The sequence below is a fragment of the Haliotis rubra genome, unplaced genomic scaffold, assembly GCF_003918875.1.
Source record: "Haliotis rubra isolate DU_JTF1 unplaced genomic scaffold, ASM391887v1 Scf81, whole genome shotgun sequence".
Taxonomy (NCBI): Eukaryota; Metazoa; Mollusca; class Gastropoda; order Lepetellida; family Haliotidae; genus Haliotis; species Haliotis rubra.
In genome coordinates this window covers 2,472,590-2,488,218 of record NW_025767535.1, presented here as the reverse complement: position 1 = coordinate 2,488,218, position 15,629 = coordinate 2,472,590, and the positions used below count along the sequence as shown (strand labels likewise).

The 15,629-nt window shown below is 41.4% G+C and overlaps 2 protein-coding genes across 7 annotated transcripts in view; one reads left to right on the top strand and one right to left on the bottom strand.

The window, feature by feature from the left end:
- The first annotated feature begins 573 nt into the window (after window positions 1-573).
- On the top strand, window positions 574-3,944 carry LOC124261819 (fibrinogen-like protein 1-like protein). Its single transcript, XM_046696196.1, has 2 exons — window positions 574-666; window positions 3,265-3,944. The coding sequence occupies exon 2, from the start codon at window positions 3,336-3,338 to the stop codon at window positions 3,876-3,878; it is 543 nt and encodes a 180-aa protein (XP_046552152.1). The 5' UTR covers window positions 574-666; window positions 3,265-3,335; the 3' UTR covers window positions 3,879-3,944.
- A 1,142-nt stretch (window positions 3,945-5,086) lies between these two features.
- Window positions 5,087-15,629, bottom strand: part of LOC124261794 (SWI/SNF-related matrix-associated actin-dependent regulator of chromatin subfamily D member 1-like) — a 55,277-nt gene continuing 44,734 nt past the window's right edge. For 5 of the 6 annotated variants that reach the window (XM_046696144.1, XM_046696146.1, XM_046696147.1 and 2 more), the window contains 9 exons: window positions 15,348-15,467; window positions 13,435-13,536; window positions 12,100-12,261; window positions 11,197-11,294; window positions 10,552-10,624; window positions 7,541-7,621; window positions 6,695-6,817; window positions 6,274-6,375; window positions 5,087-5,576 (listed from right to left, as the gene is read on the bottom strand). In XM_046696144.1, coding sequence (XP_046552100.1) covers window positions 5,523-5,576; window positions 6,274-6,375; window positions 6,695-6,817; window positions 7,541-7,621; window positions 10,552-10,624; window positions 11,197-11,294; window positions 12,100-12,261; window positions 13,435-13,536; window positions 15,348-15,467 — 915 coding nt within the window. In that variant the 3' untranslated portion in view covers window positions 5,087-5,522. The remainder of the gene's footprint in view (window positions 5,577-6,273; window positions 6,376-6,694; window positions 6,818-7,540; window positions 7,622-10,551; window positions 10,625-11,196; window positions 11,295-12,099; window positions 12,262-13,434; window positions 13,537-15,347; window positions 15,468-15,629) is intronic. The other variant, XM_046696145.1, reaches the window with a different exon arrangement.

Genomic DNA, 15,629 nt, shown 5'->3' with positions numbered 1-15,629 from the left:
TATTAACATCAACTCATTATAACTTAGAATTGTAGATAATGCGTTTTAATGTATTTGTAACATTCTTTTTTTAATTATTTTATTAATTTATTACTGAGCCATCCATTAATTGTGGTTATGGAGGACCCAATGGTCTAAGGGTCCAAGTCATTGGTACGAGCCCATTTCACGTTGTGAACATTTATAGGTTTAATAGTGCCATTCTCATGTGTATGTTTCTCCAAAGTGTAAAATGGTTTTCTATCATTACTTCAATCTTAGAATTTCAGGTTATCTTCCAAATATGATTATTTGTAAATTATCAAAGTAGTGCTTCCGATTCCTTACAACTTGGATGAATAGGCTGTGGTTCTCTGGCAAGTCTGACTGAAGTCATCCATACCCTCTTTAAACAATTTGATTCAGAAGTATCTTACCAATGTCTCCTTCACCAAAGCAAACAGATGATCTGGATTACAAACCAGCGGTGCCTCTTAAATGTTTAGTGGAAAAAATACATTATATATGTTCATGTATCGACATGAACATGTGCATGTATTGTGTTGTGAAGAAATGGCCGAAAATTATTGAATCCATGTGAGAATGGTGGCGTTCTGAACCCCGACGGTGTAACCTGTTCCTGCCCCATCGACTGGTACGACACTTACTGTAGCAGATACAGATATGGTGAGTCTTACAGTGAATAGTCATATACCGATATGGTGAGTCTTACAGTGAATAGTCATATACAGATATGGTGAGTCTTACAGTGAATAGTCAAATACAGATATGGTGAATCTTACAGTGAATAGTCATATACAGATATGGTGAGTCTTACGATGAATAGTCATATACAGATATGGTGAGTCTTACAGTGAATAGTCCAATACAGATATGGTGAGTCTTACAGTGAATAGTCATATACAGATATGGTGAGTCTTACAGTGAATAGTCAAATACAGATATGGTGAGTCTTACAGTGAATAGTCAAATACAGATATGGTGAGTCTTACAGTGAATAGTCAAATACAGATATGGTGAGTCTTACAGTGAATAGTGAGTCTTACACTGAATAAATACAGATATGGTGAGTCTTACAGTGAATAGTCAAATACAGATATGGGTGAGTCTTACAGTGAATAGTCAATACAGATATGGTGAGTCTTACAGTGAATAGTCAAATACAGATATGGTGAGTCTTACAGTGAATAGTCAAATACAGATATGGTGAGTCTTACAGTGAATAGTCAAATACAGATATGGTGAGTCTTACAGTGAATAGTCAAATACAGATATGGTGAGTCTTACAGTGAATAGTCATATACAGATATGGTGAGTCTTACAGTGAATAGTCAAATACAGATATGGTGAGTCTTACAATGAATAGTCATATACAGATATGGTGAGTCTTACAGTGAATAGTCATATACAGATATGGTGAGTCTTACAGTGAATAGTCATATACAGATATGGTGAGTCTTACAGTGAATAGTCATATACAGATATGGTGAGTCTTACAGTGAATAGTCATATACAGATATGGTGAGAGTCATATACAGTGAATAGTCTCACAATACAGATATGGTGAGTCTTACAGTGAATAGTCAATATACAGATATGGTGAGTCTTACAATAGAATAGTCATAGTCTTACAGTGAATATGGTATGGTGGAGTCTTACAGTGAATAGTCATATACAGATATGGTGAGTCTTACAGTGAATAGTCATATACAGATATGGTGAGTCTTACAGTGAATAGTCATATACAGATATAGTCAATGAATAGTCATATACAGATATGGTGAATGGTGGAGTCTTACAGTGAATAGTCAAATACAGAATGAGTCTTACATATACAGATATGGTGAGTCTTACAGTGAATAGTCCAATACAGATATGGTGAGTCTTACAGTGAATAGTCAAATACAGATATGGTGAGTCTTACAGTGAATAGTATACAGATATGGTGAGTCTTACAGTGAATAGTCAAATACAGATATGTTAATAGTCAAATACAGATATGGTGAGTCTTACAGTGAATAGTCATATACAGATATGGTGAGTCTTACAGTGAATAGTCAAATACAGATATGGTGAGTCTTACAGTGAATAGTCAAATACAGATATATGGTACAGTGAGTCTTACAGTGAATAGTCATATACAGATATGGTGGTGAGTCTTACAGTGAATAGTCATATACAGATATGGTGAGTCTTACAGTGAATAGTCATATACAGATATGGTGAGTCTTACAGTGAATAGTCAAATACAGATATGGTGAGTCTTACAGTGAATAGTCATATACAGATATGGTGAGTCTTACAGTGAATAGTCATATACAGATATGGTGAGTCTTACACTGAATAGTCATATACAGATATGGTGAGTCTTACAGTGAATAGTCATATACAGATATGGTGAGTCTTACAGTGAATAGTCATATACAGATATGGTGAGTCTTACAGTGAATAGTCAAATACAGATATGGTGAGTCTTACAGTGAATAGTCATATACAGATATGGTGAGTCTTACAGTGAATAGTCATATACAGATATGGTGAGTCTTACACTGAATAGTCATATACAGATATGGTGAGTCTTACAGTGAATAGTCAAATACAGATATGGTGAGTCTTACAGTGAATAGTCAAATACAGATATGGTGAGTCTTACAGTGAATAGTCATATACAGATATGGTGAGTCTTACAGTGAATAGTCAAATACAGATATGGTGAGTCTTACAGTGAATAGTCATATAGTCAAATACAGATATGGTGAGTCTTACAGTGAATAGTCAAATACAGATATGGTGAGTCTTACAATGAATAGTCATATACAGATATGAGGTGAATAGTCTACAGATATGGTGAGTCACAGTGAATAGTCATATACAGATATGGTGAGTCTACACAGTCGAATAGTCATATACAGATATGGTGAGTCTTACAATGAATAGTCAAATACAGATATGGTGAGTCTTACTGAATAGTCAAATACAGATATGGTTGAGTATTACGCTGAATAGAAGCTTCATGACCCGACAAGTCTTATACTGAATAGTCCCTCACACAGATATGAGTCTTGAATAGTCCCTCACACAGATAAGTCTTGCACTGATAATCCCCTGCAGAGGGAACATAGGAGTCCTACACTAAATAATAATCAATAGTCTTACTGAATAGTCTGTCTGCTACGCATACACATCTACCTGTAATGGTTTCTTGGATCTCCCACTTACACAAATATTAAGTTGCATCAAATATTTTCATTTCATTATTTCCAGACTGCTCAGAATTTGCAGAACCATTTGGAATAATCAAATTACAACCCAGAGGCTATAATGCCCACTTCAACATGCTGTGCCAGACATCAAATACTGTCTTTGCTCTTGTGTACGGGAAGATAGATCCTGGGGACCTAAACCAAACATTCGCCATGTACCAAACAGGTTTCTCTCCAGCGGAAGGTTCGACTTGGTTAGGACTGGAAGCAATGTACGCCTTGACACGACAGGGGGAGTACCGACTTACAATTGTCTTCAACATCTACAGTGGTGTGAAAGCAGTGTATGACAACTTCACAGTTAATGGCGCAGTTGAAGGTTATTCCTTCACTTATGGACACTTTCGAGCTGATCTGAGTGACTATGGCGATGGGTTTGCTGCCAGTGTGGTCACAGGGGCGGGGAGTTTGGCTGGAGTCCCTTTCAGTACCTATGACAAGGACCCCTATGGCTGTGCGGCACAGTATGGCACCGGCTGGTGGTATGATGACAAGTGTGGGCCTGTGCTTATCTATGCACCTGCTTCTGACAGGGGATGGTGGCCAAATAGCATCAACACACTTGTTAAATTCCCCACTATGTCATTCAAACTGGAGTTGATGGAGTATTACTAACAGTGATGCACAGTGAGTTTAGTTTTATGCAGCACTCAGCAATATTCCAGCTATATGGCGGTGATCTGTAAATAATCAAATCTGGACCAGACAATCCAGTGATCAACAGCATGAGCATTGATCTGCGTAATTGGGAACCGATGACATGTGTCAACAAGTCAGCGAGCCTGACCACCCGATCCCATTAGTCGCCTCTTATGACAAGCATGGGCTACTGAAGATCAGTCTAACCCGGACCTTCACGGGTTTGTAATGCACAGAGGCAGGATTGTAGTCAAACTTTAAATGAACACATATTCTGCTATTCAAAAGCAGATATATGAATATTTTGAATGACATGGTCTAACATACCCTCTCTGGGTGATTGTGTTTGGTCAAACCAAACCACAGGTGTATTGAAAACAAGGAATTTTTAAGTAAGTCTGTTTCACTTTGTGCTGAGATCTCCCAATACATGACAGTGTCATGACTGAATCATCCGTGTAACTAAGGTAGTGGGTTCTAGGTTCATCAAACCGACTGTCAACTATAATGATTGCAGACATGCATCTGGGCCCAAGGTGAGTGACCATGTTTGTGTTCACAACAGCATCAATGACAAGCTTCATGCTCATTACATCAATTTCTGCAGTATACGATTGTTTGTTGTTTAATTTGTTTATTTGTTGTTTAATACTACTACTGTTATTCCATAATAATTCTAGGTATCCTGTAAATAATCAAATCTGGGCCAGAGTGAGTGAATGTTGTTTAATGCCGCACTCAGCAATTTTCCAGCTATGTGACGAAGGTCTGTAAGTAATCAAGCCTGGACCAGACAATCCAGTGATCAACAACATGAGCATCGATCTATGCAACTGGGATACAATGACATATGTCAACCAAGTCATCGAGCCTGAACACCCGATCCCGTTACTCGCCTCTTATGACAAACATGGTTAATGAAGATCATTTCTAACCCGGATCTTCACAGGTAAGTCTGGGCCAGACAAACCAGTAGCTCATACTCTCATGTCATGAAGGTATGATTTTAAGAAATCAACCAATCAGAAAGTCTAATGACCACATACAGATAAGTACCTCTCACAAGTGCTAAATCAGGTCTCCATCAGCTGTAGGTGCTATTTGAATCAGGTGTATCTGAATGCTTCATAGTATACAAGAACTGACCCTGCAATCCATCACTACCACACAAAACACAACCTAGGTGAGATATGAAGTGGACTTTATTCTGAAGGTACATGATTACTGAAGCATGATGAAGGTCAACTGTCAACAGTGACAGATGTATGAAGAATGGTAATGGCTATGATGCTGACTTTTGATTAATTCATTCACTTTTGTTCATAAAATATCTGGGTTCGCTATGACAATCTCTATTATACCTTTTGGATTTAGACACCCATCTTACATTCTTACATCTCAGAGATTATAAAAACATGTGCCTGGTAACAATACATTTTATGTTCATAAAAGAACCACAGAGTAAACTCATGAGATCCAGTTATCCCATTCTGGTGTTCAACCAAGTTTCCACCAGGATGACACAGATCCTATCCAGGTGGTGTCAGGTGAGAAGGATGTTGCAGGAGTGATGGAGTCGATGCTGTGTCAGCTGATGCTGTGCCAGTCGATGCTGCAGATCTAAGTGTTGCGGATACCCAGTGCCTGCTCCAGTTCAGTGCGCCGTTGTTGAACCTGAAACCATCACATTTACCATGTATCCATCTACATATATAATTAAGGTTGAACAAATTTAGCATTTTTGCTGTGACTATAATTTATGCCAAAACACAATTTCTACACTGACTCTTACCTAAATAGTTGAATGTCCAATCAAACATTAAGGATAACTCTGCAATATGAGTGAGTGAGTGAGTTTAGTTTTACACTGCATCCAGCAATATTCCAGCTATATGGCGGCCGGTCTGTAAATAATCAAGTCTGGACCAAACAATCCAGTGATCAACAGCATGAGCATCAATCTACACAATTGGGATACGATGGCATGTGTCAATCAAGTCAGTAAGCCTGACCACCCAATCCCGTTAGTCGCCTCTTACGACAAGCATGGGTTATTGAACACCAACCCTAACCCAGATCTTCACAGGTCCAATATTCCAGGAATTATTTCAGTAATTCCTAAACAGCTTCAGTGGAACCGATGCCATGTGCCGTGACACATGATCTGTCAATTGATACACTGTAACTGCCCCACCCACACAGTAGTCTAGGACATGGGTACAGGGATCTACTCTGTGTCCCCAAACGGACAAAGAATCAAATGAATACAATTGTTTGTCCAGGTGTGAGTGTGCGATGAACACTTGTGCCCACCTTGTCACCTGTCATTAGGCTAGCTCTGTTTGGAGTGTGAGGGCCACACAATGCTTACCTTGCTGTAGAAGTATCTGCACACGGCCTCCTGTGACCAAGGCTGGTAGAAGAAGTCAGAGCGCCTCTCCTCCTCTGGGTTACCCACCACGTCTGTCATGCTCTGATGTAACAGGTATATTCTAGATTAGCAACACAAAACTTCAATATTGATGAAAAATTCACCATATTGTGTATAGATATCTCTACACCGTGATTATCCTAGCATACACTCTTCTCAATATTATGGGTTAAAGAATATTTATTTGAGGATTTTGAAACAAAGACCCATTTGTAAGGCCCAGTATTTACATACATTAATAACAAATATGACCATTTGACCCATTTGGTTGCTTTGTTTGACCAGCATAGATCGCTGGAGACTCATTTAAATTTGTTAACAGGGGCAGGCCGTAAAGTTGCCTTTATGAAAACGTTCCTACCTTTAGGTCTCTTGTCTGAGAGATGAGCCAGTTGTTGATGAATTCCTGGGGATCCTTGGCAAAGCTGAGGAAGAACTCTCTGTTGGTCTTGAGCTGGTTGATTGTCTCCACTGTCTCATGGATCTATAACACGCTTTTAGTTTAGTCACACAAGGCATCCACACTTAAGGGTCGTTCTGACACAATATTTCTTCAAATGTTTGCAATATTATTCAAAATATGTTAACAGTGAGTCAATAAAATTATTGGGTTCATATTGATTTTTAGCGGTACTTCAACTATAACACAGCCTTTCAGTATATATCCTGAAAGGAACCCAAACATGTAATTTTGAGATGACAGAAGTGAAACCCACAAACATGGGTATGGTGATGACAGGGGACATAACTCTGTTCAGCAAACTTCATATTGATTTTTAACGGTACTTCAGTAATATCACAGCCTTTCAGTATACATTTCGAAAGGAACCCAAACATGCAGTTTTGAGATGTGAAACCCACAAACATCGGTGTGGTGATGACAGGGGACATAACTCTGTTCAGCAAACTACAGCCATCTCAATATCAACATGTACAAAGATCCATCACACACAGGCACTATGTCTTGTGTACTGCTGATAGCAAATTTAGTTTGGTATTGAATGTCTGGCTCTTGAACTTTTTTATTCTTATCAATATTATCTTCTCAAAATAGAGGTGGTACTAAATATTCTGATAAAATAAGAAAACTGGCTGAATGATTCAAACTGACATGTTTTCTTGCATTGGTTCTTGCATTCTGCAGAGAGGTGTGTTTGATATGACAGTGAGAAGAGCCTGTAAGTATCCTCCCTGATGTGAGACCTACCTTGTTGTCGAGAGAGGCAATCTCCTGCTGACTCTGAGTGGACAGGAGGAAGGAGTTCATCTGCTGCTTCAAGGTGTCGTCCTAGTAAATACAGTCACATGCTCAGTTAAGTCAGTGAACAAGTCCCCCCCAACACCGCAGTCATCGCAATATCACAGCTAGGTCAGAGGCTCAGTTATGTCAGTGGCAGACAAGGCAAGTACTTGTCCCCCACACACCACAGTCATGTGCAATATCATCAGCTAGGTCAGAGGCACTAGTTACCTGTCTACGGACAGTCCATCAGACACGGGTAGAGAGGGGCACTAGTTACATGTCTACAGACAGTCCATCAGACACGGGCAGACAGAGGCACTAGTTACTTGACTACAGACAGTCCATCAGACACGGGCAGACAGAGGCACTAGTTACATGTCTACAGACAGTCCATCAGACACGAGCAGATTCGGGCACTAGTTACATGTCTACAGACAGTCCATCAGACACGGGCAGACAGAGGCACTAGTTACTTGTCGACAGACAGAGGCACTAGTTACATGTCTACAGACAGTCCATCAGACACGGGCAGACAGAGGCACTAGTTACTTGTCTACAGACAGTCCATCAGACACTGGCAGACTGGGGCACTAGTTACATGTCTACAGACAGTCCATCAGACACGGGCAGACAGAGGCACTAGTTACATGTCTACAGACAGTCCATCAGACACTACAGACAGTCCATCAGACACTGGCAGACAGAGGGACAGTCCATCAGACACTGGGCAGACAGAGGCACTAGTTACATGTCTACAGACAGTCCATCAGACACTGGCAGACAGAGGCACTAGTTACATGTCTACAGACAGTCCATCAGACACTGGCAGACAGAGGCACTAGTTACATGTCTACAGACAGTCCATCAGACACTGGCAGACAGGGGCACTAGTTACATGTCTACAGACAGTCCATCAGACACTGGCAGACAGAGGCACTAGTTCCATCAGACACGGGCAGACAGAGGCACTGTTACTTGTCTACAGACAGTCCATCAGACACTGGCAGACTGGGGCACTAGTTACATGTCTACAGACAGTCCATCAGACACTGGCAGACAGAGGGGCACTTGTAGTTACCTGTCTACAGACAGTCCATCAGACAGTCCATCGAACACGAGCAGATTTGGGCACTAGTTACATGTCTACAGACAGTCCATCAGACACGGGCAGACACAGGCACTAGTTACATGTCTACAGACAGTCCATCAGACACTGGCAGACAGGGGCACTAGTTACATGTCTACAGACAGTCCATCAGACACTGGCAGACTGGGGCACTAGTTACATGTCTACAGACAGTCCATCAGACACTGGCAGACAGGGGCACTAGTTACAAGTCTGTCTACAGAGTGGGGTCCATCAGACACTGGCAGACTGGGGCACTAGTTACTTGTCTACAGACAGTCCATCAGACACGGGCAGACAGGGGCACTAGTTACATGTCTACAGACAGTCCATCAGACACGGGCAGACAGGGGCACTAGTTACATGTCTACAGGCACAGTTCCATCAGACATCAGACTGGTAGACAGGGGCACTAGTTACCTGTCTACAGACAGTCCATCAGACAGAGGCACTAGTTACATGCAGACAGAGGCACTAGTTACATGTCTACAGACAGTCCATCAGACACTGGCAGACAGGGGCACTAGTTACATGTCTACAGACAGTCCATCAGACACTGGTGGACAGACAGGGCACTAGTTACTTGTCTACAGACAGTCCATCAGACACTGGCAGACAGGGGCTAGTTACTTGTCTACAGACAGTCCATTAGGCACTAGTTACTTGTCTACAGACAGTCCATCAGACACTGGCAGACTGGGGCACTAGTTACTTGTCTACAGTCAGTCCATCAGACACTGGTAGACTGGGGCACTAGTTACTTGTCTACAGACAGTCCATCAGACACTGGCAGACTGGGGCACTAGTTACTTGTCTACAGACAGTCCATCAGACACGGGCAGATTGGGGCACTAGTTACTTGTCTACAGACAGTCCATCAGACACTGGCAGACTGGGGCACTAGTTACTTGTCTACAGACAGTCCATCAGACACTGGCAGACAGGGGCACTAGTTACTTGTCTACAGACAGTCCATCAGACACTGGCAGACAGAGGCACTAGTTACTTGTCTACAGACAGTCCATCAGACACGGGCAGACAGAGGCACTAGTTACCTGTCTAAGGACAGCCCACCAAACACTGTGGCAGACAGAGGCACTGATTAGTGGTCTAAGGACCATCTATCTGTCAGACACTGTGGCAGACTAAAGCACCAGTTAGTATTCCATGGACCTTCTGTCTGACACTATGGTGGACAGATGCATCACACAGCTGAGCTCAACTATGTTTCAGTCACATCATAAAAAGTTGAGTGAAGTGAAAAAATGTGACATACATAAATTTAAAATCATAAGTTCGATCTAATGCCTTTTTGAACATTATTTCATTTACGTGTTGGCATGTCAATTTGTTGCAAGAAAAAGGCCAAAAGCTACATGGTACAAGTGAACTATGAAAGGTGAGGTGCTGGCAGACAAAGAAGACCAAAATTAGGGTGAGTCTCATACAACATGTGCAATATTTGACAACCAATGACAAGCTCAACTTGGCAAGGGTAAGGGATGCAATAGCTGGCACAGGTCAGCCAGGAAACTAAGGTGACCAGCTGACCATCCATTCTAGCACAGACTACCCTCACTCAGCTCATGTAGAGATCATCCAGTACACATCTTAACCACCTCTTATAACATGGAGTGAGATTCTGCTAATTCCAAATAGTCATTGCATGTTAAAAGAAGGACATATTTATCTTTGTTAAACCTACACAATCACAACAATTCACACTGATTCAAGAAAAACAGAAATAAATTTACTAACCAGAAAAGCAAATTCTTCACTAAATAGATAGGAAACATTTCTACCTTGTGAGTTACCTCCCCTGGCTGATATGAACATGTGTTAAACCTACCACTTCCACGTCAATGTCATAGCAGGCTGTCTTCTTGGCGTCTGGACCTTCAACTCTGGAAAACGGGTTAAATCTGCTCATTATTTACATATTACAGTCCTAAAATTTACCCTCTGAGCCATGTGAAGAAACATTCAACATAAAATAGTGACAAGAGTAATATGAGTATGGTTTTATGCCACTTTTAGCAATATTCCTGCAATATCACGGCGGGGGACACAAGAAATGGGCTTCACACATTGTACCCATGTGGGGACTCAAACCCAGGCCTTCGGCGTGACGAGCGAACGCTTTAACCACAAGGCTACCCCACCACCCGAACAAATACATTAAATTAGTATTGATATAGGGTTAACATCACTTAACAAGTCACTGTTAAGTGTGTTAGCTAACTGTGGATGAAACCTTACAGTAGCACCCGATGTTTTCAGCTATAATGAGCTGATGAGCATGTAAGGTGTTAACAAAGCAACAGCCATAAGTGGGGCATATCTAGAATGTGCAGGATCATTATGTGACAAAGGGATGCAACTCTGCAGTCCATGATTTGCACTTATGAACCTCCATTAATTTATTTATTCCTCATTTATAGTTTTACTCCTCAATTGAAGTTTTAACAGAGAGAAAACGTTAGAGCATACTTACGTTATGATGTGGTTAATGACGATGGGGTCTGGTGGCATCAGGAGAGGGTGTAGCTTGGCAGGAATCTCTGCAAACTTCATTCGCTTGCACTCAAATATCTGAAAAATTACAGATATTTTGTTCAGACGGGTGATAAATCTTCCACTCAATTTAAATGATTACATTTGACATGACATTAGAGTCTCTGGGACCTCGGTGTTATGGCAGTAAAAGCTTCTGGTTAACTGGTGTTGAAAGAGTTAATGATGCCTGGTTTTAATATGATTTCAATGAATGTTAAGCATATTTGCTTTTTTCCCGGAGAAGTTATGTTTCCTTGTCTATCTAAACTAAGCTCCCATGCTTTGAAAAACATAGAAAAATTTAAGGATTAATCAGGCAACAATTGACAACAATAAGCCTTGTGGCCAGGCCATTTTCACTGGGAATATATTATAAAACATTACAATAAATATATGGCCTCACACACACTGAGATAAGTCTGACATATGTTCACCAACAGCTACAAATCGGAGTTTGAGGTGAGGTGAGGTGAAATTGGATTTAACGTCGTGCTTGAGAACATTTCGCTCATATGACGACATGCATGTGTGTGTATGTGTATGTGAGGCTGCTTGTACTAGCCCAGACTGAAGCTGGTTTTATAGTGCTAGCCCACTGAGATACCATGCCGCAGTGAAGCATGAATACCCCACTCAGACACATTATACTGACTCCGAGCCAACCAGTCCTTGTTGTACCCATTAATGCCGAGCGCCAGGCAGGGACCAACAAGTACCATATTTTAATATCTTTTGGTATGACGAGGTCAGGGATCGAACCCGCGACCTTCCGCTCTCCGGGCGGACGCTCTAACCACTACACCACGGAGGCGATCTCGGAGTTTGAAGGTGCATGATGTACCTGTTCAAGGTATCGGTCACAGTTGATGTACTCCCGCTCATGCTCATCCTGCAGCTTGTGTGTCTTGATGTACTGCCACAGGGCGTTGATGATGACGGGCCGGGTCTGGGTGTGGATCCCCAGTAAGCGGGCCAGTCGGGGGTCCAACTTGAACTGCATTGGCTGAAACATGCCAAGACAACCCTCAGTCACATTATCCCTTACTAGATAATCTTAGATAAGACTAGTCAGCAATATACCAATAAGGACAAAGCAGTCGACAATCTGGCCTGGCAGACCAGTGGTTGACTGCATGATCACCTGTCCATGTTGTCAGGGTACAGTGACACACGATCTGCAAGGTCGCTTACTGTAACCTTCAGACATCCAAAACAGGTCTGCCTCACTACCAAACACCCTTAAAGGCTTAGAACACATTTTTGCCTTGACTACCTTCTTAATGAAATTATTAACAATTCTTGTTCCATGTGAATCACAGTAAATACATTATCACTGTAGATTAAGGCCAGACACGGCACCTTAAATTGACATTTTTGCTTCAATATGTCAAAATCTAGATGTTGATTTTTTTTGAACATTTAACACATGTACTTCACAATACAACACATTGTTTTCAATAAAGAGTCTTCGTAACCAATATAAACTGGTACAATCATCATCGTATGTGCGATAATATTTAAATATGTGTGTAATCCAACCCTGAAAACACTGAACCCTCACCCATAACAACATCCCAAGCAGTGACGAACCCATTCATGTTATACATCGATAGAAAGCTTATCGTGTCCCTACCGCCATGTTGCTAGTCAAAAACATGCTAAAAATAGGTATTCCATGTCAGGATATCTTCACTTTCCTGCTATAGTTATTCTGTATGAAAACATCATTGTAAGGCGAAATATCCCACAACGAGAACAAATGAACCTAACCCAACTAACATGCATGCATGCATGCACATACATGCATTTAAAATTCATTTATTGACTGGCATTAACTTGGTTTGTCCACACAGAGTTTCCTATAACAGGGGTGGAAATAACTTTAAAATTGCTAGTGTACTCCGGAACAGTGGCACATGTAAAATCACTTGCCCTGATAATTTTTCCACTATACCGGCCGTTTTCTTGTTGATTTTTTTAAATAAACAACATAATTAACATTGGAAAGTCAACTGGACACCGGTACAGTGTGATATACAAATTTGCTTGCCCGACAGAAAAAAACACTGGACTCGGACGTCGGGCAATGGCTTATTTCCACCCCCTGCTATAATGGAGAGTTCTAGTAAACTGTTGTATATATAAGTATATACATGGTAGGAGACCATCTGCCTACCTGGTAGTCCAGCATCAACAGCACGGTACACTTGACATTCTGGTCCCCTGGTCTCTTCACCTGGAAGCCATCCGTCTCCTGTGTGTTGGGTGTACGATGCCACTGGAGAGGACAACATTATCATGTAAACATTGTGGAATAGAAGGAATGAGCATGGGAGCTGACAATCCAAAGACAAATTCAGGTTATTCGAACCCTTATCATAGGTTGCTGGGTACCATCAAAAGGATGTGACATCTTACTCCAGCACTTTAATTACTTGACTTTATTATGTGCTTTGTAATTTATTAATTTGGGGAATATACAATTCAAGAGGTGAGGTGAGGTGAAATTGGGTTTAACGTCGTACTTGAGAATATTTCGCTCATATGACGACGTGCATGCGTGTGTATGTGTATGTGCGGCTGCTTGTACTAGCCCAGACTGAAGCTGGTTTTATAGTGCTCGCCCACTGAGATACCATGCCGCAGTGAAGCATGAATACCCCACTCAGACACATTACACTGACTCCGAGCCGACCAGTCCTTGTTTTACCCATTAATGCCGAGAGCCAGGCAGGGACCAACAAGTACCATATTTTAACGTCTTTAGGTATGATGCGGTCGGGGGTTGAACCCGCGACCTTCCGCTCTCCAGGTGGACGCTCTTACCACTACACCACGGGGGCGGTCATACAATTCAAGATGCCTGGTAGGCACTACATGCATTGCTCATCCTACCAGGTACCCATCTATTGCTAGGTGAAAAGAAGCACGTTGAACAAAGTAATTGGCCTAAGAAGAAACATACAATTGAATAACAAGTTACATGTTGGGCAGGACCACATCCATACAGGTGCTGTCAAGCTTGACAAGGGCAGTAACCCATCCCGATGTACACGTATACTCCCACTTAACCCATCTGTGTACCATGCTCTGGACCACGACATACTAGAACATACTTGGATGTCAGGATACACCATCCCATCAATAAAATACTGTCAACTATAGTCCATTCACAATAATTTGACAAAATGATAATAAACAAGTGTTTGCCACTGATATGGCAATGTCCACCACCGCTAAAGAATGGAATATCTATATTTACTACTTTATATTTTTTGGTCACATACAAGATGCCTGGTGTCTGCATAATCAACCAATGTAGGCTGTCGACATAACTGAAACATTGGGTGCAATGTTTTATGAGATATCGCGTTTAATTAAGTTGAAGATAAGGTCAAGGTCACCCAAATCAACGGGTGTCTGCGTAATCTCCCAATGTAGGCTGTCACCAAATGTGAAGACATTGGGTACAACAGTCCATGAGATGTCGCGTAAACAAGAGTTTGAAAAGTGTTCAAAGTGTTGTGGTGACCTTGAAGATAAGGTCAAGGTCACCCAAATCGACTGGTGTCTTGATAATCCCCAAATGTAGGCTGTCACCAAATTTGAAGACATTGGGTACAATAGTTCATGAGATATCGTGTTAACAACAATCGGGACGGATGTTCGTACATATGTACATACGGACGCCGCTGAATACATAGTCCCCCCGTTCCTCGTTGTGGCGGAGGACAATAATCACATGATAATTGCTGGTATTCAATTACAAGTTGTGATGCTTAATTTGCCTCATTTATGCATACAATTCTCCACATTCATACAGCCAAGCTGGAAGGACTGAAAGACGTTCATATCACCAATATATATGCTCTAAGAGAATCATATTATCAGATAATATTGTGCCTTGATATTTTGGCTAGCCCTAGAAGTTATCAGGCTGGGTTCACATTCTTTGACAGTCACCCTCAGGACTTTTACAAAATGGTGCATACACTGCCTTTCTTGGAAATAGTCACACATAAAAAATATTAATGCGTGTAGCCCTTATGCAATCTGTATTTTGATGCACAACGCCACCAATCTACTGACCTCCACAAGATGGTTGTCTGGGCCATACAGATCTTTGTCCAGCTCGATCACCAGACTCTTGAAGAAGGAGGAGAACTTCCTCTTGACTTTGTTGGCATCACTCAGCTTGGCTGTTGCAGACTAAAAACCACAATACAATGGCATTAGTACTACATCATCATCATCATCATCATCATCATCATCATCATCATCCATATTCAAAATATCTGACTGACTGACTGAGTTTGGTTTTATGGCGCTTTTAGCAATATTCCAGCAACATCACGGCAGGGGACACCAGAA

What these genes read in the sequence shown, in the direction of transcription:
- LOC124261819 (XM_046696196.1), top strand. Translation starts at nt 3,336, where the DNA reads ATGCTGTGCCAGACATCAAATACTGTCTTTGCTCTTGTGTACGGGAAG.